We start from the raw sequence: 22825 nt of genomic DNA on the forward strand, positions 1-22825 counted from the left end.
AAATGGTTGTGACACCTACCATATTAAGTAGAAGAAAATGAAAAAGTTCTGCAGGGCGAAATAAAACACCCTTAAAATCTTGCCAGGTATTACATATATAAATAAATTAGCGGTATCCAACCGATAATATTTTGGGTCACCTTAGTCCACATTTTGGTCGATATCTGGAAAACGCCTTCACATATACAACTACCACCACTCCCTTTTAAAACTCTCATTAATACCTTTAATTTGATACCCATATCGTACAAACTCATTCTAGAGTCACCCCTGGTCCACCTTTATGGCGATATCTCGAAAAGGCGTCCACCTATAGAACTAAGCCCCACACCCTTTTAAAATACTCATTAACACCTTTCTTTTGATACCCATATTGTACAAACAAATTCTAGGGTCATCCCTGCTCCACCTTTATGGCGATATCTCGAAACGGCGTCCACCTATGGAACTAAGGAATACTCCCTTTTAAAATACTCATTATCACCTTTCTTTTGATGCCCATATTGTACAAACAAATTCTAGGGTCACCCCTGGTCCACCTTTATGGCGATATCTCGAAAATGCGACCACCTATACAACAACCACCACTCCCTTTTAAAACCCTCATTAATACCTTTAATTTGATACCCATATCGTACAAACACATTCTAGAGTCACCCCTGGTCCACCTTTGTGGCGATATTCCGAAAAGGTGTCCACCTATAGAACTAAGCCCCACACCCTTTTAAAATACCCATATTGTACAAACAAATTCTAGGGTCACCCCTGGTCCACCTTTATGGCGATATCTCGAAACGGCGTCCACCTATGGTACTAAGGATTACTCCCTTTTAAAATACTCATTAATACCTTTAATTTGATATCCATATCGTACAAACGCATTCTAGAGTCACCCCTGGTCCACATTTATGGCGATATTTCGAAAAGGCGACCACCTATAGAACTAAGGCCCACTCCCTTTTAAAATACTCATTAACACCATTCGTTTGATGCCCATATTGTACAAACAAATTCTAGGGTCACCCCTGGTCCACCTTTATGGCGATATCTCGAAACGGCGTCCACCTATGGAACTAAGGATTACTCCCTTTTAAAATACTCATTAACACCTTTCATTTTATACCCATATCGTACAAACGCATTCTAGAGTCACCCCTGGTCCACCTTTATGACGATATCTCGAAACGGGGTCCACCTATAGAACTAAGGCCCACTCCCTTTTAAAATACTCATTAACACCTTTCGTTTGATGCCCATATTGTGCAAACGCATTCTAGAGTCACCCCTGGTCCATCTTTACGGCGATATCTCGAAAAGGCGTCCATCTATAGAACTTAGGTCCACGCCCTTTTAAAATACTCATTAATACCTTTCATTTGATACCCATATCGTACAAACGCATTCTAGGGTCAACCCTGATCCACCTTTATGGCTATATCCCTAAATGGCGTCCACCTATAGAACTATGGCGCACTCCCTCATCAAATACTCTTTAATGCCTTTCATTTGATACACATGTCATACAAACACATTCCAGGGTTTCCCTCGGTTCATTTTCCTACATGGTTATTTTCCCTTATGTTGTCACCATAGCTCTCAACTGAGTATGTAATGTTCGGTTACACCCGAACTTAACCTTCCTTACTTGTTTTGATTTCGTTTTGATACTAATGAAACATCAATTTTTTTATATCAATAACAAAATTGTGTTGATTTCGTTGTGAAGGGCCGTAAAACACGATTCACGGATCGAAAACAATTTTCACTCAAACGATATACATATACATTGAAAATGAGAATCAATTATGGATATTATGAGTATGAAATGTCCCCATATCACATATGTTATTACTCCGATTCACCATCTTAGAGCTATTGTGATTTCAAAAATAGTTTTCGATCACGGCACAGGCCTGTCTTTTTCTCGCATAAGTCTAGAAATAGCTTATAAACTGTTGGTATGATTGAAAAATATATTATATGTCGGGATTTTAGGACGAAAGAATATTTTAATTGGGATCAAAGTCGTTTTTGCAGTTCCATATAAAAACTGTAGATTTTGTAATAGTACGGAAATGACGTTGAACTTCGCGACATCTCAGGCCCAGTTTACCTTTTCGTATTTTTACCTCAGTAATTCATTTCAGTGAGACTTTTCACGTAGTAAATGGTTAATGGCACGCTGGACCGTTTAAACGGTTAAGCGCCAATTAAGTTATTTTTAAACCCTACTTTATTATATTCCACCCCCAACAACACATTAACAAAATAGAAAATTACTTATGTATATTTATATTACCAATTTCAGTGTCAAGCAAATCTCAACACTCGTCATTTTCGTCGTGGTGCTATCTTACGTTCCAACAAAGTTCGTGAAATACAAGGCAAGGGCAACCGCCAGCGTCGAGCAGATATGCAGCACTGCCAGCTCAATAGCGGCGTTAACAATAATCGCAAATGTTGTTACTAATACTGCAAAGCTGCCATCGACCTGATAATAATAATACATATTTACGCAAACACGGAAAAGAGCCAATCATTTATAATTATAGTCAAAATACAGCACAGCAATTAATAATAATAATTTGAAATGCGTAATGTATATATTTTACTGAGAAAGTCAAGTAAAGAAAAGTTATTAGAACTAAATTTATTATTTATTATTGAATTTAATGTTAAACTAAATTAAAAAAACTTGCATAAAAAATTAAAAACGAATTACCAAAAACCTTAGTTGAATAAGAAGAAAAAAATGTCAAAACTAAACACATCACATGTACTAATATCCAAATGCACAAAATTATTGATAATTAGCCTAAATTTTATTCAAATTAAAAACCGCGAACACCACCACAAATATATTGAAAGTACAGTTTAATTGGTTGGAAGATACATCGAGTGAAATAGATTTTTTAAGTACGAAGGCATTTCATTTAATGAAGCTCCCAGTCCTTCAAAATGAGAAAATGAAATGTTTTTCCGAATATGAAATACCAGTAAAATATTTTCTTAAGTAGTTTAAGTATTCTATACCTATTTATGATTTTAGTCAGGTGATGCGCGCTGTATGTGCGCGTGAATAAGTGTTTTTACAATCAGTGTTGCTCTTTGGATACAATTGTATCAATTTGGAGTGGATCCAAAAATACAAAAAATATCAAATGGATAAATTTTTAATAGGTTCATCAATTGATAAAACGAAGTAGGGATATACTTTTGTATGTAGCTTTGATTGTGTTCATAGCGTTAGAGTATTGTGTTACTCCTCTATTAAATACATATTTGTATTCCCTGGTCCTGAACAGTTTTTGACTGTTTTTTGGAGTACGGGAATAGACTGAACATATATGCATTGCCATTCATTTGTTTTGTTCTATTGTCAGATCAAAAAAGTATTGTGTCACAGCTGACTGCCGGCATTGCCACGTTCGCTTTGCATAGTACTATAATGTAACCGGTTATCACAAAAAACCGCATAGGAAGTAATACTTTACTTTAAAGCACAATTTCAAAATAAATGCAAAAATAAAAATGTAAGGCGCAACCTCGGAAGCGATCTAAGGCCGAGTTTCTCTTTTAATTTGCGTCGTGCTCCTATTTTTTTTCCTACAAATTGGCGGGATGGGACCTACTTGTTTTATGCCGACTCCGAACGGCATCTGCAAGGCTAATGAGTTTTCACTGAGAGCTTTTCATGGCAGAAATACACCAGGAGTGCTTGCCAAACACTGCCGAGGGGCGACTCCGTTTAGAAAACTTGTCTTCTAAACATTTTGTCTGATAATATTAAGAAAATCCAACTTGCAACGTACTTTGCTATCCTTCTTGATGAGACGGCGGATATCTCAAGAACAGAGCAAATTTTTATTTATCTGAGAGTTTTCTCTCCCGACCTCGTTGCTACTGAATATTTTTTATGAGGAAACATTATTCGACATAGTCAAATACGTGCACATCTGATTTGATTTGCCAATTTCAAAGATGAGGGACTAATGTTATGACTAGGCGTCGAATGTGTCTGGGAAAATTTCAGGGTTACAACAAAGGATTCAAGAAGAAGAGACCAGAGCACTTTTCGTACATTGTAACGCTCACAATTTAAATCTTGTAGTACAAGATGGAATCGAACAAGTTCTCACTGCGAGAAAATTCGTCGGAGAAGTGAAGGAGTTGATCAATTTTGTGAGAGATTCGCCGAAACGTCTCGCGAAATTCCAAGAACTACAGGCAGATGAGGAAGACAATGAAAAGATGATTCCTGCTCTTGCAGCGTACTGCCGAACAAGGTAAAATCACACCCTTTAATCAACGAGAGATGTAATTAAGAAAGTTGTAAAATCTTGTTTTGTGGGAATATTATTTTCTTTCACATTTACATTGCAAATCAAGTCTCTGAAAACCATATTGGCCAATTACGAACCTCTGATGGCATTCTTTGAAGGGCTGATCGAAGATCGGGAAGTCAATAGCACAATCGTCGCCAAAGCTGCAGGTTCTTTAAGATGTATGGAGTCTTTCTCATTGTTCCTTTTCAATGCTTTAATGGAGATATTTTATCGAATTGAAGTACTAAATAAAGAACATCAAAGTGAAGTCGTAGATTCGTCTCGTAAAATTGAAGCTGTAAAATTTTCCGCAATTCCAAATTTGAATCAAATTGGCTAAAATGCATAGAGGTATCAAAGAAATTTGAAATCAAGGAACTGAATTTGCCACGTCGACGGAATATTTCAAAGCGAATTGACCGTAAAAATGATAACGACCATGTTTTCAACACTCCAAGAGAATATTATCGTAAAATTTACTGTGGAATTTGTGACCAAGTACTTTGCTCTTGGAAAAGTAGATTCGACACAGATTCAGCCAAATTTTTTCGAGCATTGAAACAATTTGCAGTCGGTGATACAGTTGACGTGGAAAAAATCATCCTGTTTTATAAAGGTGATTTTGACGAGTTGAGGTAAGTCAGTGACATAGATGTGGCATTGAATTTAATGAAACGTACAAAATTATTTCCAAAAGCATTGAACGATATTGTGCAATTTATGAAAGAAAATAATTGGTGTAGAGGACCAGTTCCTGAATATTAAGTTTATACAATTGCTCATTACCCTTCCAGGGTCAAATTGCTCAAACGAGAGAAGTTTCTCTGTTTTACGTAGAGTAAACAATTATTTGAGATCGAATATGGCGCAAGATCGACTGAACCATGTCGTAATTCTACATTCGTACTCAAAGAAAACTGACGTTCTTGATCTTGAAATCCTCATGAATAAATTTATTTCTAAAAATTCGAAGCGAGATGCAATATTCGCGCTTCAACAATGAGATTAGTTTAATGCCCCTATTAACGTTTAAAACTCAACTTAGTTAGGTTGTAATTAAAACAAAATCCCACTCCCGGGAGAAAAGGCTTTGAAGAGATTTACAAGGTATAATCGAAACAGCTGTCGCCTTGTCCGTCCTGATGTCACGTTGTTTAAATTTTTCCCAAATTATTAAATAAATTAAAAATTGCTTCAAATAAATGTTTTCATACATTTAAAGGAATAAGTATAATCCCTTAAACTCATACAAATAAACAGGGATGCACCTTAATGTTAAGGTAATCGTTTATCAAAAAATTTCCACCGTTTCCGTGGAAACACTTCGAAATATTATTGATAAAGAAATTATCAAGATAACTAGTATCTCGTTTTTAACCGAAACGAAAAGCTTTCGTTAACGTTAAAAACGTTAAGAAAAACATGATACTTTATTTTCAATTGTGCTGGCAATGCTATAGCCATGGTGAAGCCGTAAGGTGGTAACAGCGAGCGGACATACGCACAAACTCCATGTAATTTGTTTGTGTAATTCGTTGGTGGTAATGTCAAAAATACTCTGAGAAATGTTCGTACTGTCAAAATTCATGAGAAAAGTTGCAATCATCAGCTTGGCTAATGCTTTTACCTTAAATTTTAATGACTCCGCCATCAATCAGCTTTGTCAGCATAGCTTGAAATTAATAATCAACATAAATATGGCAGAAAACGAAACAAAATCATTTCATTAATTTGACGTTCTTAACGTTAATAAACGAAACGAAATGACTTTGTTTCGTTTATTAACGTTAATTATTGTAACGAAATGATATCAGTTCGTTGGTTAAGCATGCCTGCAAATAAACAACATCGGTTAAATCGTTGTAGTTCTATAAATAGAACAAAAGCAACAACACCAAGTTTCTTTGAAAGCGCCTTCCAAACGCATAACTTTACCACATGATGACATACGAAGTATGTCCAGTGCATAAAAAAAATATACAAAAGAAGGCAATTGGGATAAGGTTTATAACAACTAAGACATGATGTGGCTGAATGCGTTTGTCACACTTCAACCATCCTAGGAGTGTGGATTCAAATCCCACTCCCGGGAGAAAAGGCTTTGAAGAGATTTACTAGGTATAATCCAAACAGCTGTCACCTTATCCGTCCTGATGTCACGTTGTTTAAATTTGTCCCAACTTATTATATAAATTATAAATTAAAAATTGCTTCAAATAAATGTTTTCATACATTTAAAGCAATAAGAGTAATCCCCGCTTAAACTCATATAAATAAATTTATTTTATAGCGACGGAAATTTTGGTGACAAATATGATATGTCGAGAAAACGGAAAAAATTCGAATGATCACCCCAACCCTTGGAACCACCAAGCACCAAGTAAGAAAACGTTTAAATGACAAATGATGAAGTTATTTTGCAGATTTGTAAGTTATTTTCGGTTAAGTAAGGAAGAATATTGCTCGAGGGACGGCTGTGCCCATTTTAAAACTACACTTCTTGCTGACGGCAGCTATCAAAAATGCTGTGGAAATGATTTTAGTGTTAGACTGGACAACATCTACTGTTAATAAAGAGGTTTTAGATATTAGGAGCATATTTGTGCGAAATGGATTAAAACCCATATAGTTTGATTCAAGTGTACGATGTTTGTACACATACATACATTCATAAATAAATTAAATGACAAAGAAACGTTTTGTTTCTGTTAAATATTGTTTGTTTATTTAAAATTCACTTTTTAACGTTTTATTTTTAATAGATATTTTAATTGCTTAAATATTTGATTGATACAAAACGATCCGCACAGGCTAAGAGTTAAACATTGATTGATTAGTGTTCGTTCTTAAAACTAAGGTATTTATTTTTTTTTTTTTTTAAGAGTTAAAAACATATATTCATATTTGGTAAGCTAATTAAGAGTGCAATAAATATTACAGCTAAGAAGAAAAGGAATTTATAATCAAAGTCTGATGAGAGGATAACGGTTATATAGTAAGTAATAAATGAGTAGTATATTAAGAAATTAGAAATTGTAGGGTAATGAATGCAAATAAAGTAAATAGGTAAATTATGTATTAGTACTATAAGTATACATATGAATGTAGGATTAGGGGTGTAGATACATTTATGTCACTCCCCCATCTTTGATTAACATTACTCCTGGAATGTTGAATATATACATTGTTTTTTTTTTTTTTCTATTTAGTAAACGATAAATATGTCTAAAACTAAAAATACTGACTAAATATTTGACGGAATTTAAAAACATTGTTTAATCAAGTTACTTAGGTATCTAAAATATTCTTAATAATAAATTTTATTTTCGCTTTTATCTATTTCTTCCAGTAATTTTTCTACCAAAATTTACATTTTCAACTTCTTTTTGATGCTTATATTTTATTTTAACAATTTGTCTGTCTCTTTTGAGACCTTTTTCGTCAAGAAAATTAGTGGCTCGTTTTTCCTTTATAGTCTTTATTATATACTTCGGTCTTTGTTTCAAATTTTGAAGTCCTAAATTTTTTACAAGTTTGCTATCTCCAAATTCTATAGAGCCGTCTCTATTCTTGTTAATTTTATCTATATATTTGTCTTTTTTAATATGAATAATTTCTTTTAACTCTTTCCAAGCAGATTTGTCAACGTGATTATGCAACAGATCGAATGGTTTCTGTTTAGTCGTGGAATGGATCGTGTTATTATATATTTGAACAGCTTTTAACACAAGCGTTTTATCATCTAGATCGGTGTGCATTTTGCTCAATCTAAAAATACGTATGTGTTCATTGAGGGTTAGGTGAAACCTCTCAATGTCTGAATTTCCAGTATGAGTATTGGGTGATGTAAAGTGATATTCCACATTTTCAGAGCTAAGAAAATTTGTTATTAAAGCTGTGTTAAATTCATTGTCTGCAACAATTTTTTTAGGCTTACCTAATATAGCAAATCTTTCATTAAGAGAGTCTACAATAGTTATCGAATTTCGATCAGAAAGGGTGTGAATAGAAACGTGTTTTGTTAGCTTGTCAATGCACGTTAAAAACATTTTAACTTTATTTAAATATCATATATCGATATGACATACTTCATTAAATTCAGATGGAGTTTCCGTAAGACATAATTTTAACTTATTGGGACTTCTATCAAATTTGCACATATTACAAAAGTTATACAATTATTAATAAATTTATGTATTTCTAGTTTTAAATTTGGATAGTATATTGTGTTTTTCATTTCCTCATATGTTTCCTCGATTCTTCTATGATTTTTTCCTAAATGATATTTTTCAATTGCTTCAAGAAGACGGCCTTTTTTGAAAATATCCGTTAAATATTTACAACATTTTAAAATACGCATGCCTGCAATATTTGTGAAATATTTAACTAAAGTCGTTTGAAGTAATTTAAAAATGTCTAAATCATCGCAAAATACCCCAACAGTTCCTTTTATTGGGAATATATCTTTTAAAACGCTTAATACGTAGCACTCTTCGTAATTTTCGATTTTTATTATATGCCTAATTTTTCTTTGAAAAATACTCTTTTTTAAATAGCTATTAGATTTTCCCTTTTCTATTATAATTTTATGTTTATAAATATTTACTGATGATTCGGTTACATAAACATGGTCATCAAGATTTTCATGCCCACTGTGGATAGTTGCTAAGTCACTTCGTACATCACAATCATTATCAAAAGCGTTTACTTTAATCCTGCAACGCAATTGGATTTCCCTTTGATATATTGTATATCGAAATCATATTCATTCAAACTTATCTTCCATCGTTGCATTTTCATATTTGGTTCTTTCAGTGAACTTAACCAAACTAACGGACGGTGTTCAGTTTGTATTTGAAACTTTCTGCCAAAGAGATATGGCCTAAAATATTTTGTTGACCAAACTATACTTAACAGCTCTTTCTCTATCGTGCTGTAATTAAATTCGTGGTTATTTAAGGTACGGGAAGCGTATGCTATTCGACGACCATTTTGCGAAAAAACAGCGCCTAAAGCGGCGTTGCTTGCATCCGTGGTAAGGGTAAACATTTTATTAAAGTCGGGATAAGCCAAAACCGGACTTGAGCTTATTATCTTTTTCAGCTTACAGAAAGATTCAACAAAGCTAGGGTCATTTACATTAATTTTAGATTTTTTCTTTAAACAAGAAGTAAGGGGAAGTACAACTCTACTGTAGTCTTTTATAAATTTCCTATAAAAGCCAGTGAGCCCTAGAAACGAACGAATTTGCTTTATTGTTTTCGGCACAGGTATTTTCTGAATGGTATCTATTTTATTGGGATTGGATTTAATACCATCAATCGAAATAATATGGCCTAAATATTCGGATTGTCTTTTGAAAAAATTACACTTGTTCTGAACTTTCATATTGAATTCAGATAATCTAGTGAATATTTTTGATAGTGAGTGGATATGTTCCTCTAATGACGTTGAAAATATAAGTATATCATCTAGATAAACTACGCAAATCGTATTAACGTAATCATGTAAGACTTCGTTCAGTATCTGCTGAAATGATACCGGGGCGTTTTTTAAGACGAAAGGCATTCTTGTGAATTCGAAGTGATCCGTTGAAGTTGAGAAAGCAGTTTTGTGCCTAAAACAATCTGCAACGCAATTGGATTTCCCTTTGATATATTGTATATCGAAATCATATTCATTCAAACTTATCTTCCATCGTTGCATTTTCATATTTGGTTCTTTCGGTGAACTTAGCCAAACTAACGGACGGTGTTCAGTTTGTATTTGAAACTTTCTGCCAAAGAGATATGGCCTAAACTATTTTGTTGACCAAACTATACTTAACAGCTCTTTCTCTATCGTGCTGTAATTACATTCGTGGTTATTTAAGGTACGGGAAGCTATTCGACGAGCATTTTGCGATAAAACAGCGCCTAAAGCGGCGTTGCTTGCATCCGTGGTAAGGGTAAACATTTTATTAAAGTCGGGATAAGCCAAAACCGGACTTGAGCTTATTAGCTTTTTCAGCTTACAGAAAGATTCAACAAAGCTAGGGTCATTTACATTAATTTAAATTTTTTCTTTAAACAAGAAGTAAGGGGAAGTACAACTCTACTGTAGTCTATAATAAATTTCCTATAAAAGCCAGTGAGCCCTAGAAACGAACGAATTTGCTTTATTGTTTTCGGCACAGGTATTTTCTGAATGGTATCTATTTTATTGGGATTGGGTTTAATACCATCAATCGAAATAATATGGCCTAAATATTCTTTCTTTAAACAAGAAGTAAGGGGAAGTACAACTCTACTGTAGTCTATAATAAATTTCCTATAAAAGCCAGTGAGCCCTAGAAACGAACGAATTTGCTTTATTGTTTTCGGCACAGGTATTTTCTGAATGGTATCTATTTTATTGGGATTGGGTTTAATACCATCAATCGAAATAATATGGCCTAAATATTCGGATTGTCTTTTGAAAAAATTACACTTGTCTATCTGAACTTTTATATTGAATTCAGATAATCTAGTGAATATTTTTGTTAGTGAGTGGACATGTTCCTCTAGTGACGTTGAAAATATGAGTATATCATCTAGATAAACTACGAAAATCGTATTAATGTAACCATGTAAGACTTCGTTCAGTATCCGCTGAAATGATGCCGGGGCGTTTTTAAGCCGAAAGGCATTCTTGTGAATTCGAAGTGATCCGTTGAGGTTGAGAAATCAGTTTTGTGCCTATCTTCAAGAGCTATGGGGATTTGGTGGAACCCTTTAGCCAAATCCAGGGTAGTAAAATACTGAGAATTGCCTAATTTTTAAAACATATCCTCCATATTTGGCATTGGAAATTTGTCTTCAATTGTTACGGCATTGAGATTTCGATAATCAATAACCAGGCGCCATTTCTCGATTTTTGAATTATCTAATCTTTTGGGTACAACCCAAATGGGGGCATTATAAGGACTGGAAGATTTTACAATAATTCCAGAGTATAGCATCTCATTTATCTGCGTTTCTACTTCTTTTTTATGGACCTCTGCTACTCTATATATTTTCGAATAAATCGGGGTGTTATTAAAAGTTGGAATTTTATGCTGGTATTTTCTGATAACAGATAATTTTTCACCTTCGTGATAAAATACTGAATTAAATTTTTTTAATAACGCGGTAAGTTTTTCGATCTCTTCTTTATTCAGGTCATCTGTGATTTATTTCTCCTGTATTATTTGTATATCTGGCTTAATAAATTTTATATCTTCTACATTTGAACTAAAACTGAGAATATCCTCATTAGAAAGATATTTTATTCCACTACTAGGGTTTGAGAAAATTAAATTAATCGTAGCATTCTTTGTAATTAATTGTTGTTTATCAAAATCAATTTTAGCTTTTAAGGGGCTTAAAATATTGCAACCAATTATGCCGTCGAAATCAGTGTTTAAGTCTGCTTCTAGCATTTCGATTTTAATATTAGGGTTGTTAAACTCTTTGAATAGGGGAATAGTTACTTTACTGTTTAGAGTTGATTTTGAATTAATTGTTGTAACTGTAATAGGTTGATCTATTTTTGAACTAAAATAAGAATGAAAAAGATTTTTTTATTAATGATGTACCTGCACCGGAGTCAATTAAAAGGTTAAGTGGTATTGACTGAGTTCTGACCACTATATGGGGAAGATTTCTGTGGCTGTTGATTGAAAATTTATTTAGATAGTATATTTATTGTGTTTTTCATTTCTTCATATGTTTCCTCGATTCCTCTGTGATTTTTTCCTAAGAGATATTTTTCAATTGCTTCAAGAAGACGATCTTTTTCGAAAATGTCCGTTAAATACTTACAACATTTTAAAATACGCATGCCTGCAATATTTGAGAAATATTTTACTAAAGCATTCTGAAGTAATTTAAAAATGTCTAAATCATCGCCAAATACCCCAACAGTTCCTTTTATTGGGAATATGTCTTTTAAAACGCTTAATACGTAACACTCTTCGTAATTTTCGCTTTTTATTATATGCCCAATTTTTCTTTGAAAAATAATCTTTTTTAAATAGGTATTAGATTTTCCCTTTTCTATTATAATTTGGTGTATATAAATATTTACTGGTGATTCGGTTATATAAATAAACATGGTCATCAAGATTTTCTTGCCCACTGTGGATAGTTGTCACTTCGTACATCACAATCATTATCAAAAGCGTTTACTTCAATCCTGCTCAAACAATCTGCAACGCAATTGGATTTCCCTTTGATATATTGTATATCGAAATCATATTCATTCAAACTTATCTTCCATCGCTGCATTTTCATATTTGGTTCTTTCAGTGAACTTAGCCAAACTAACGGACGGTGTTCAGTTTGTATTTGAAACTTTCTGCCAAAGAGATATGGTCTAAAATATTTTGTTGACCAAACTATACTTAACAGCTCTTTCTCTATCGTGCTGTAATTACATTCGTGGTTATTTAAGGTACGGGAAGCGTATGCTATTCGACGACCATTTTGCGATAAAACAGCGCCTAAAGCGGCGTTGCTTGCATCCGTAGTAAGGGTAAACATTTTATTAAAGTCGGGATAAGCCAAAACCGGACTCGAGCTTATTAGCTTTTTCAGCTTACAGAAAGATTCAACAAAGCTAGGGTCATTTACATTAATTTTAGATTTTTTCTGTAACAAGAAGTAAGGGGAATTACAACTCTACTGTAGTCTTTTATAAATTTCCTATAAAAGCCAGTGAGACCTAGAAACGAACGAATTTGCTTTATTGTTTTCGGCACAGGTATTTTCTGAATGGTATCTATTTTATTGGGATTGGGTTTAATACCATCAATCGAAATAATATGGCCTAAATATTCGGATTTTCTTTTGAAAAAATTACACTTGTCTATCTGAACTTTCATATTAAATTCAGATAATCTAGTGAATATTTTTGTTAGTGAGTGGACATGTTCCTCTAGTGACGTTGAAAGTATAAGTATATCATATAGATAAACTACGCAAATCGTATTAATGTAATCATGTAAGACTTCGTTCATTATCCGCTGAAATGATGCCGGGGCGTTTTTAAGCCGAAAGGCATTATTGTGAATTCGAAGTGATCCGTTGAGGTTGAGAAAGCAGTTTTGTGCCTATCTTCAAGAGCTATGGGGATTTGGTGGAACCCTTTAGCCAAATCCAGGGTAGTAAAATACTGATAATTGCCTAATTTTGAAAACATATCCTCCATATTTGGCATTGGAAATTTGTTTTCGATTGTTACGGCATTGAGATTTCGATAATCAATAACCAAGCGCCATTTCTCGATTTTTGAATTATCTAATTTCTTGGGTACAACCCAAATGGGGGCATTATAAGGACTGGAAGATTTTACAATAATTCCAGAGTATAGCATCTCATTTATCTGCGTTTCTACTTCTTTTTTATGGACCTCTGCTACTCTATATATTTTCGAACAAATCGGGGTGTTATTAAAAGTTGGAATTTTATGCTGGTATTTTCTGATACCAGATAATTTTTCACCTTCGTGATAAAATACTGAATTAAATTTTTTTAATAACGCGGTAAGTTTTTCGATCTCTTCTTTATTCAGGTCATCTGTGATTTATTTCTCCTGTATTATTTGTATATCTGGCTTAATAAATTTTATATCTGCTACATTTGAACTAAAACTGAGAATATCCTCATTAGAAAGATATTTTATTCCACTACTGGGTTTGAGAAAATTAAATTAATCGTAGCATTCTTTGTAATTAATTGTTGTTTATCAAAATCAATTTAAGCTTTTAAGGGGCTTAAAATATTGCAACCAATTATGCCGTCGAAATCAGTATTTAAGTCTGCTTCTAGCATTTCTATTTTAATATTAGGGTTGTTAAACTCTTTGAATAGGGGAATAGTTACTTTACTGTTTAGAGTTGATTTTGAATTAATTGTTGTAACTGTAATAGGTTGATCTATTTCTGAACTAAAATAAGAATGAGAAAGATTTTTGTTATTAATGATGTACCTGCACCGGAGTCAATTAAAAGTTTAAGTGGTATTAACTGAGTTCTGACCACTATATGGGGAAGATTTCTGTGGCTGTTGATTGAAAATTTTGCTGTGTTTCGGCTTCAATGGTATCTATTTCCATTGGGGCGGTTCTGTTGGAAATACTAGACTGCCTAGTCATATTAGATGGCATGCGCGCACTGCTGTTGGTGCCTGTCGCTTGTGAGTTATAGCCTCTCATGTTGGTTTGCACAGAGCCTCTGGGATTACTTAAACTTCGCTCCGTTAAAGTTGGTTTATTATTACTATTTCTCGCATAGTTATAAGTACTTGCTGTACTATTATATTTACTAATTGCTAAATTTTCCCTATTGTTGACTAAATTCTGTTGGAAAGCACCAGAATTTCTTGTATTTCTTAAATTTAAGTTTTTATAGAAATATTCGGTTTCAATTAACATTTCTTTAGCTTTCAGTAAATTATTGGGATTTCTAGCTTGAAGCACTAATTTTGCATCGCTGGGTAATTTACTAATAAATATTTTCAAAACCATTTTCTCATTGGTTTCGCATCTGTACCAACTGTTTTCTTCGAATTGCGACCTTAAATTTAGCTTTGTTAAAAGATCTGTAACGTACTCAAACAAATCACTAATACTAGACCTTATTTCAGCCATTTTAATTTTATTTACAAGGGTTTCGAAGCTTTCATTTATATTGAAATTACTTTGTAAAATTGTTTTTATACTCTGCCAATCTACAGGGTTTTTGTTATTAATAAGCATCACGTTTGCCCTATCCTTAATTTTAGATCCTACCCTTAAATCAAATACACTTAAGAAATTCGGATCAGCTGAAAATGGTATGGCACGCAACTCGTCAGGACTTCTGGTTTTCCTCCGAATTCTTCTACATCTGCTAATAAGTCAAATACTGTGAGTGGATACATGTTGATTATTTCTGGTTCACTACCACAGCTCGTTGATGAGTAATGCTTTACAAGTTTTTTTTGTAGTTTTTTTTTATTGCATATCTATTGTTTACTATTGTTTTTATTTTTGCTTTCTTTAATCGATGAATTTTTCTTAAACGTTGTTTGTTGTTTTTGTTATTACATATATAGGTATAATTATTGTTTGTGCTTTCTTTAATCACGCTCACAAAGTCTCTCTTGTTCTATATATTTTTGTTTGTGTTACCTTTTTGCTTACACAGCCGTGTATTTGTAATCTTTCTCTTTTTTTGTCTTCAATAGTACAATGCGAATTAAAAGTCACTCTTATTAAAGATGGTGCCAGCAGTAGTTTCCGCTTTCTTCATATGCATGCGTTAAGGCGGTGCAACAATGACATTTTTCATATAGATGCGTTTAACACAAGCTTATGCATTCCAATAACATCGCCACAATCAACCAAGATGTTGCGTTTGTAAATATGAAGGAACTTCAGATGTGGCAATTGAAGTTTATTACGCCTTGCCCATTCACATACAGAATTTCGCGAAGAACTGGTATAAACATTATCACCTTACAACAAAGATACTTGCTAACATATTTTGTGTCGTATTCATTTGTTATATTACAGTTTTTATCTGCGAAAAATGTTAGAAAATTTACCAACCAGTGGGAAAAATAATTTCAATTGCAAAGTGTGTCAACACCCTTAACCAAAACAAATGTCACATTCTTCTTCTTATGCTTTGCTTGTAACAAAATTTGGGAGATGGCTACTTTTCAATATCAGATGACGCCAGTGTCGGTCATTCTACCGTTCTCTATTAAAATGCGTACAATCTACTCATAATGCATAAGCTTGTGTTAAACTCATCTATATGAAAAAGTGCTTATGTGTCGGGGCTTTTAGTGAGTGGATGTATGTGATCATAAAACGCGAGACCAACTTCCGCTCTTATGATAAGCTAATCGCTAGGCCAACTACCGCTCTTTGTTTGTGTTAATCTCATGAGTGTGTTGTGTTGAGCTACTCAATGCAGCTATGAGTGCCTTGAAAATGATGCAAATAGACCTTAAGAGAAGATGACTGCTCAATTAAAATTTAGCACAAGTCACAAGTTATTTTGCTTGGTCTCTTAATTATTGTATAACAGTCTATGGAAAAAATTGTATCCGTTACTTTTTTGCACAGATTTTCTTCAAAGAAAAAGTTAATGTTTCATATATGACATTGTTTTTTCACATTTTATATTAAAAAAATAGTCTTATTTTTATATTTAACTACACATTAATGTTTGTATAGGTAACACTATTTATTCTTTTTGATGGTTTTCAATTTTCAAGGTTCAAGAACCGACTGCGCCAGTTTGATGCAAGTGTACGGTGTTTGTACACATACATACATTCATAAATAAATTAAATGACAAAGAAACATTTTATATGAGTTAACCGGGGATTGCCCGTATCGCTTTAAATGTATGAAAACATTTATTTCAAGCAATTTATAATTTCATAATTTATTAAATAATTTGGGAATAATTTAAACAACGTGACATCAGGACGGACAAGGCGACAGCTGTTTCGATTATACCTTGTAAATCTCTTCAAAGCCCAAATTATTGAATAAATTATAAAATTAAAAATTGCTTGAAATAAATGTTTTCATACATTTAAAGCGATACGGGCAATCCCCGGTTAACTCATATAAGTAGACAACATTTGGTTAGTTCGTTGTAGTTCTATAAATAGAACAAAAACAACAACAAATACCAAGTTTCTTTGAAAACCGCCTTACAAACAGGCATAACTTCAACACATAACTACATACGAATTATGTAATGTGTGGAAGATAATATATGCGAAGAAGGCAATTGGGAAAAACTTTACAACAACTAAGGCATGACGTAGCTGAATGCGTTTATAACCATTTCAACTATCGTAGGAGTGCGGGTTCGACTCCCACTCCAGGGAGAAAAGGCTTTGAAGAGATTTACAAGGTATAATCGAAACAGCTGGCGCCTTGTCTGTCCTGATGTCACGTTGTTTAAATTTTTCCCAAATTATTTAATAAATTAAAGAAACGTTTTGTTTCTGTTAAATATTGTTTGTTTATTTAAAATTCACTTTTTAACGTTTTATTTTTAAAAGATATTTTAATTGCTTAAATATTTGATTGATACAAAACGATCCGCACAGGTTAAGAGTTAAACATTGATTGATTGGTGTTTGTTCTTAAAACTAAGGTAAGAGCTAAAAATATATATTCATATTTGGTAAGCTAACTGAGAGGGTAAAAAATATTACAGCTAAGAAGAAAAATAATTTATAAGCAAAGTCTGATGAGAGGATAACGGTTATATAGTAAGTAGTATATTAAGAAATTAGAAATTGTAGGGTAATGAATGCAAATAAGGTAAATAGGTAAATTATGTTTTAGTACTATAAGTATACATATGTAGGATTAGGGGTGTGGAAACATTTATGTAACTATATGACTCCAGAGCAAAACGCTACAAAAACCGCATTTTACTCTCAAACAGGATTCCCAGGAGTAGTGGGTAGTATCGATGGGACTCACTCATACCAATAAACAAAATTTGTTAATTCGTTGTAGTTCTATAAATAGAACAAAAGCAACAACACCAAGTTTCTTTGAAACCGCCTTACCAACGCATAACTTTACCACATGATGACATACGAAGTATGTCCAGTGCATAAAGAAAATATGCAAAAGAAGGCAATTGGGATAAGGTTTACAACAACTAAGACAAGACGTAGCTGAATGCCTTTGTAACACTTCAACCATCGTAGGAGTGCGGGGTCAAATCCCACTCCCGGAAGAAAAGGCTTTGAAGAGATTTACAAGGTATAATCGAAACAGCTGTCGCCTTGTCCGTCCTGATGTCAGGTTGTTTAAATTTTTCCCAAATTATTAAATAAATTATAGATAAAAAAATGCTTCAAATAAATGTTTTCATACATTTAAGGCAATAGGGTTATTCCCGCTTAAACTCATACAAATAGACAGCATTGGTTAATTCGTTGTAGTTCTATAAACAGAACAAAAGCAACAACACCAAGTTTCTTTGACAGTACCTTGCAAACGCATAACTTTACCACATGATGACATACGAAGTATGTCCAGTGCATAAAGAAAATATGCAAAAGAAGGCAATTGGGATAAGGTTTACAGCAAGTAAGACATGACGTGGCTGAATGCGTTTGTTACACTTCAACCATCGTAGTAGTGCGGGTTCAAATCCAACTCCCGGGAGAAAAGGCTTTGAAGAGATTTACTAGGTATAATCCAAACAGCTGTCACCTTATCCGTCCTGATGTCACGTTGTTTAAATTTGTCCCAACTTATTAAATAAATTATAAATTAAAAACTGCTTCAAATAAATGTTTTCATACATTTAAAGCAATAGGGTAATCCCCGCATAAACTCATATAAATAAATTTATTTTATAGCGACGGAAATTTTGGTGACAAAATTGATATGTCGCGAAAACGGAAAAAATTCGAATGATCACTCCAATCCTTGGAACCACCAAGCACCAAGTAAGAAAACGTTTAAATGACAAATGATGAAGTTATTTTGCAGATTTGTAAGTTATTTTCGTTTAAGTAAGGAAGAATATTGCTCGAGGGACCGCTGCACCCCTATTTTAAAACTACACTCCTTGCTGAAGGCAGCTATAAAAAATGCTGTGGAAATGATTTTAGTGTTGGACTGGACAACATCTACTGTTAATAAAAAAAGAGGTTTTAGATATTTAGGAGCATATTTGTGCGAAATGGATTAAAACCCATATGACTCCAGAGCAAAACGCTACAAAAACCGCATTTTACTCTCAAACAGGATTCCCAGGAGTAGAGGGTAGTATCTATGGGACTCGCGTTTGCAAAATTTCACATATTTTGGCTGCATCCGAACTGCGCCTTGCCTCGTCCAACTTCGGAATGTCGCTGCAAAATGTCAGAAAGTTGTTCAATGTAATGTAATTATAAAGTTTGTTTAAATTATTTTAAAAAAGGTCTAATTACTCGCTTTCCATGAAGGTGCCTCATTTAATTTTTTTCAAGTATCAAAGGTGGTATCAAAAGACGTTTCGACATCCGTTTTCAGAATACGCAAGCGGAAATTAAAAATTGTATTTCTATCGAAAGATATTTACCCATAAAATGGCCCCGAAAGGGTCTGAAATATGAGGCCCGATCCATAGTTTTTTTGCACAGAACACCTTTCTGCGTTGGCGGCCTTCGGCCCCGATTTGTAAAATTAACCCTGGGTGGGTCTAACACCTTTCTGCATTGGTGTTTACAAAAAATCTGGCAAAATACTACAAAATAAAAAATTTAAAAAATGTAAGGTGCGATATCCTCCGAAGAGATCTAAGGTCGAGCTTCTCTTCCAATTTCCGTCTTGCTCCTATTTCTTTTTTCCTACAAATTGACGGGATGGGACCTACTTGTTCTATGCCGACTCCGAACGGCATCTGAAAGGCAGATAAGGTTTCACTGAGGGTTTTTCATGGCAGAAATACACTTGGAGTGCTTGCCAAACACTGCCGAGGGGCGACCCCGCTTAGAAAAATTTTCTTCTAATTGAAAAAACTTGTTTCTAAAGTTTTTTGATGGTGCTTTTCCCGGGGCGTGAACCCAGGATCTTTCGGTGAAAATTTGAACCAAAACGATATGACAGAAATGAAATTTTTGAACGGTCGTTGTAGCAGCGGCGTGACGGATGCAGCGGCTTGACGGCGGCAGGACGGCAGACGGCCAACGGTCGTCGTAGCAGCGGCGTGACGGATACAGCGGCTTAACGGCGGTAGGATGGCATACGGCCAACGGTCGGCGGTGTGATGCGGAGCGCGTACCAGGGCTGGGGAGAGAGGGAAAGCAGGCTGGCGATGGTGTTTACCTGGACAGCGGCGGCTCGTTCCGGGCGGGGTAGGATGGGCGTACCGGCGGGCTTGTATTGGTCGGTCGGATTCGGCAGGATCGGGCTGATCGATCGTCTTCTCCAGGCTCGGTATTCGGCGGGGTCAGTCACCTGCGGGAGAAACTGCGAGGACTCGGGTTAGTGTTGGTTTCACCGCTGGACACCCCCGCTTCCCTACTTGCACGCTAATAGAAGGTGCGTAAGGGGGACGGGGCTGTATCAGCCGAGACACCGTGGATCGATCGCACCTCAACGGCACTGCGGGAGCCCCTATACGCACGCATCGGCTCACGGCTGAAATCAGAGCTATGGAGAGGGGTCGTGCGGTCGTTTGGGCAGCGGGTCATTCCTTACCAGACCAGGGCGACGGAGGGAAAAGTAGCCCGAAGACACCACTCTCGTCGTCCTGGTGCAGCAAGGGGTAACTCGCGCCACGGCCGCACCCTCTTCTCCCTAGCTAACTAGTGGGAGTGGTCCCACCGCTCCAGCCAGCCTATTAAACCAGAGCTGAGGGGGAGGGGTGCTTTGGGCCATTGAGGCAGCGGGCCGCTCAACGCCAGGGTGTGCGACGGAGGGAAAAGTAGTCCGAAGACACCACTCGCGTCGTCCAACTCTGGTGGAGGGTGACCCTCGCCATGACGGCGCCCCTGCCACGCAGCCCGAGCTGAGGGGGGAAGAGGGTATTTGGTAATCGAAGCAGCGGGCCGCTCAAGCACCAAGGTGGGCGACGGAGGGAAAAGTAGTCCGAAGACACCACTCGCGTCGTCCAACCCTGGTGGAGGGTGACCCGCGCCATGACAGCGCCCCTTCCACTCAGCTAGCTAGCCGGAGTGGTTATTTTGTCTTTAAAAAGACAACCACTCCCGCTGGCTTACCTGCGAGGACTGGATTGCAAAAATGCGAATTCGCTGTTTATATGGGTGGTGCCGCAAACTGGTTGAGAAACCAATACACCATTAGTGTTGACGAAACACACCATTGGTTTGCTATCAGTCGTTGGTAGCGTGTGGCTATTTACCATAGTGGTTGTTGGCTATGCTATAGAAAAATAAGTACAGGGAGGTTCAGGTTTAAGTGAATAAGGAAATACAGGGGGGTGATGTTATTGTAACGCTACGCGCTACGTTACAGTCTCCCTTCCACTTCGGTTGACGGAAATCTGCGGTGGGGAAAGATGGATCTCCAGGCATGGCCTAGGTCTTATGTCGGCGTGCATGTGGGCGAAGCACTTTATTAATTTTTTTTTCTCTTCTCTCAAAAATATACAGAGTCATTCCACTTATATCTAACAGAGTTTATGTTTTTAATTCATTTGTATAACGCAAGAATAATTACATTTCATTGTTCTTAAAACTAACAGAGTACATTTCATACAATTTATTATAATACATAATATTCTTCTTCTTTGTTTCCATCTTCCTCAGGTTGTGATTTCATCATGGCTATCAGGTACTTGCTACTTTGGACTAGGTAGGCAATTGAAAAGTAAAGTCCTCTCTCGGCGAACGAAAATCATACTCTACAAGTCACTTATCGTACCCGTCCTGCTATATGGGGCAGAAGCATGGACCATGACAACACCAGATGAAGCGGCTTTGGGAGTGTTCGAGAGAAAAGTTCTTCGAAAGATTTATGGACCTCTACGCGTTGGCGATGGCGAGTACCGAAGAAGATTTAATGATGAGCTGTACGAGCTATACGCAGACATCAACATAGTCCAGCGAATTAAAACGCAGCGGCTGCGCTGGCTAGGTCATGTTATGCGAATGAAAGATGATGCTCCGGCCAAGAAAGTGTTTCTATCGGAACCCGCCTATGGAAGCAGAGGTAGAGGGCGGCCCCCACTCCGTTGGAAGGACCAGGTGGAAAACGATTTAAACTCCCTTGGTGTGACCAATTGGCGCCGGTTGGCGGAGCGAAGGAGCGACTGGCGCGCCTTGTTGGACGGCCATAACCGTTTAGACGGTTAAGCGCCAATTAAGTAAGTAAGTAAGTATCAGGTATTCGGTAAAATGTGACCCGAAAAAAATTGGTCTCCTTTGCGTTTTTGCTCGGTTGGCTGGCCACTGGTACTGCTCCCTCCGTGTGCACCCGCTCTGACGGCGTTTTATTTCGCTGAAGCTTATGCCTGCTGCATATGCTTTTGTACACTTTTTGCTGACCATATTTAATGCAAGTGCCATTTGTGGAATCTCATAATCCCATGCGCGGTGGTCGCTTAGGAACGGTGCTAACGCTTTTCCGCGGAACTGCTTCCCATTGTCGGTAAGGAAGGTTTTCCGACAACCAAGTCGGTATATACCTTTTCTTGTAGCGCTTTGAGCACGCTTGCCGTTTTTGCTTGGCACGCCGGGATTAACTCCACCCACTTGTAGAATTTGTAGATCATGGCGAGGAGGTAAGTGCTTCTTTGTTTGGAACGTGGTAGTGGTGGCACGAAGTCGGTAGTTACTATTTCCCATTGCAGCGGATATTGCATGGTTGCCAATAATCTCACCGGGATCTTCTCTTTCGCTTTTTATTGTGTAAAATCTGTCTGGTTCGGTGTTTTGTAACGGACGGCAGGAAGCGCATTGCATGTCGCGTCCGGCGCTCTTTTTCGGTACTCTTTATTTAAGTTGTATTCTTGTATA

At 35.9% G+C, this 22825-nt stretch overlaps 2 protein-coding genes across 3 annotated transcripts in view; one reads left to right on the top strand and one right to left on the bottom strand.

Moving 5' to 3' along the window:
* Window positions 1–2857, top strand: part of TP53INP (Tumor protein p53 inducible nuclear protein) — a 45792-nt gene extending 42935 nt beyond the window's left edge. For both annotated transcript variants that reach the window (XM_067790999.1, XM_067791000.1), the window contains exon 6: window positions 2309–2857. In XM_067790999.1, the coding sequence (XP_067647100.1) occupies window positions 2309–2470 (162 nt within the window). In that variant the 3' untranslated portion in view covers window positions 2471–2857. The remainder of the gene's footprint in view (window positions 1–2308) is intronic.
* Window positions 1–22825, bottom strand: part of LOC137253664 (uncharacterized) — a 164224-nt gene that overhangs the window by 121469 nt on the left and 19930 nt on the right. The window lies entirely within an intron of this gene.

The sequence above is a fragment of the Eurosta solidaginis genome, chromosome 5, assembly GCF_040869045.1.
Source record: "Eurosta solidaginis isolate ZX-2024a chromosome 5, ASM4086904v1, whole genome shotgun sequence".
NCBI classification, from domain to species: Eukaryota; Metazoa; Arthropoda; class Insecta; order Diptera; family Tephritidae; genus Eurosta; species Eurosta solidaginis.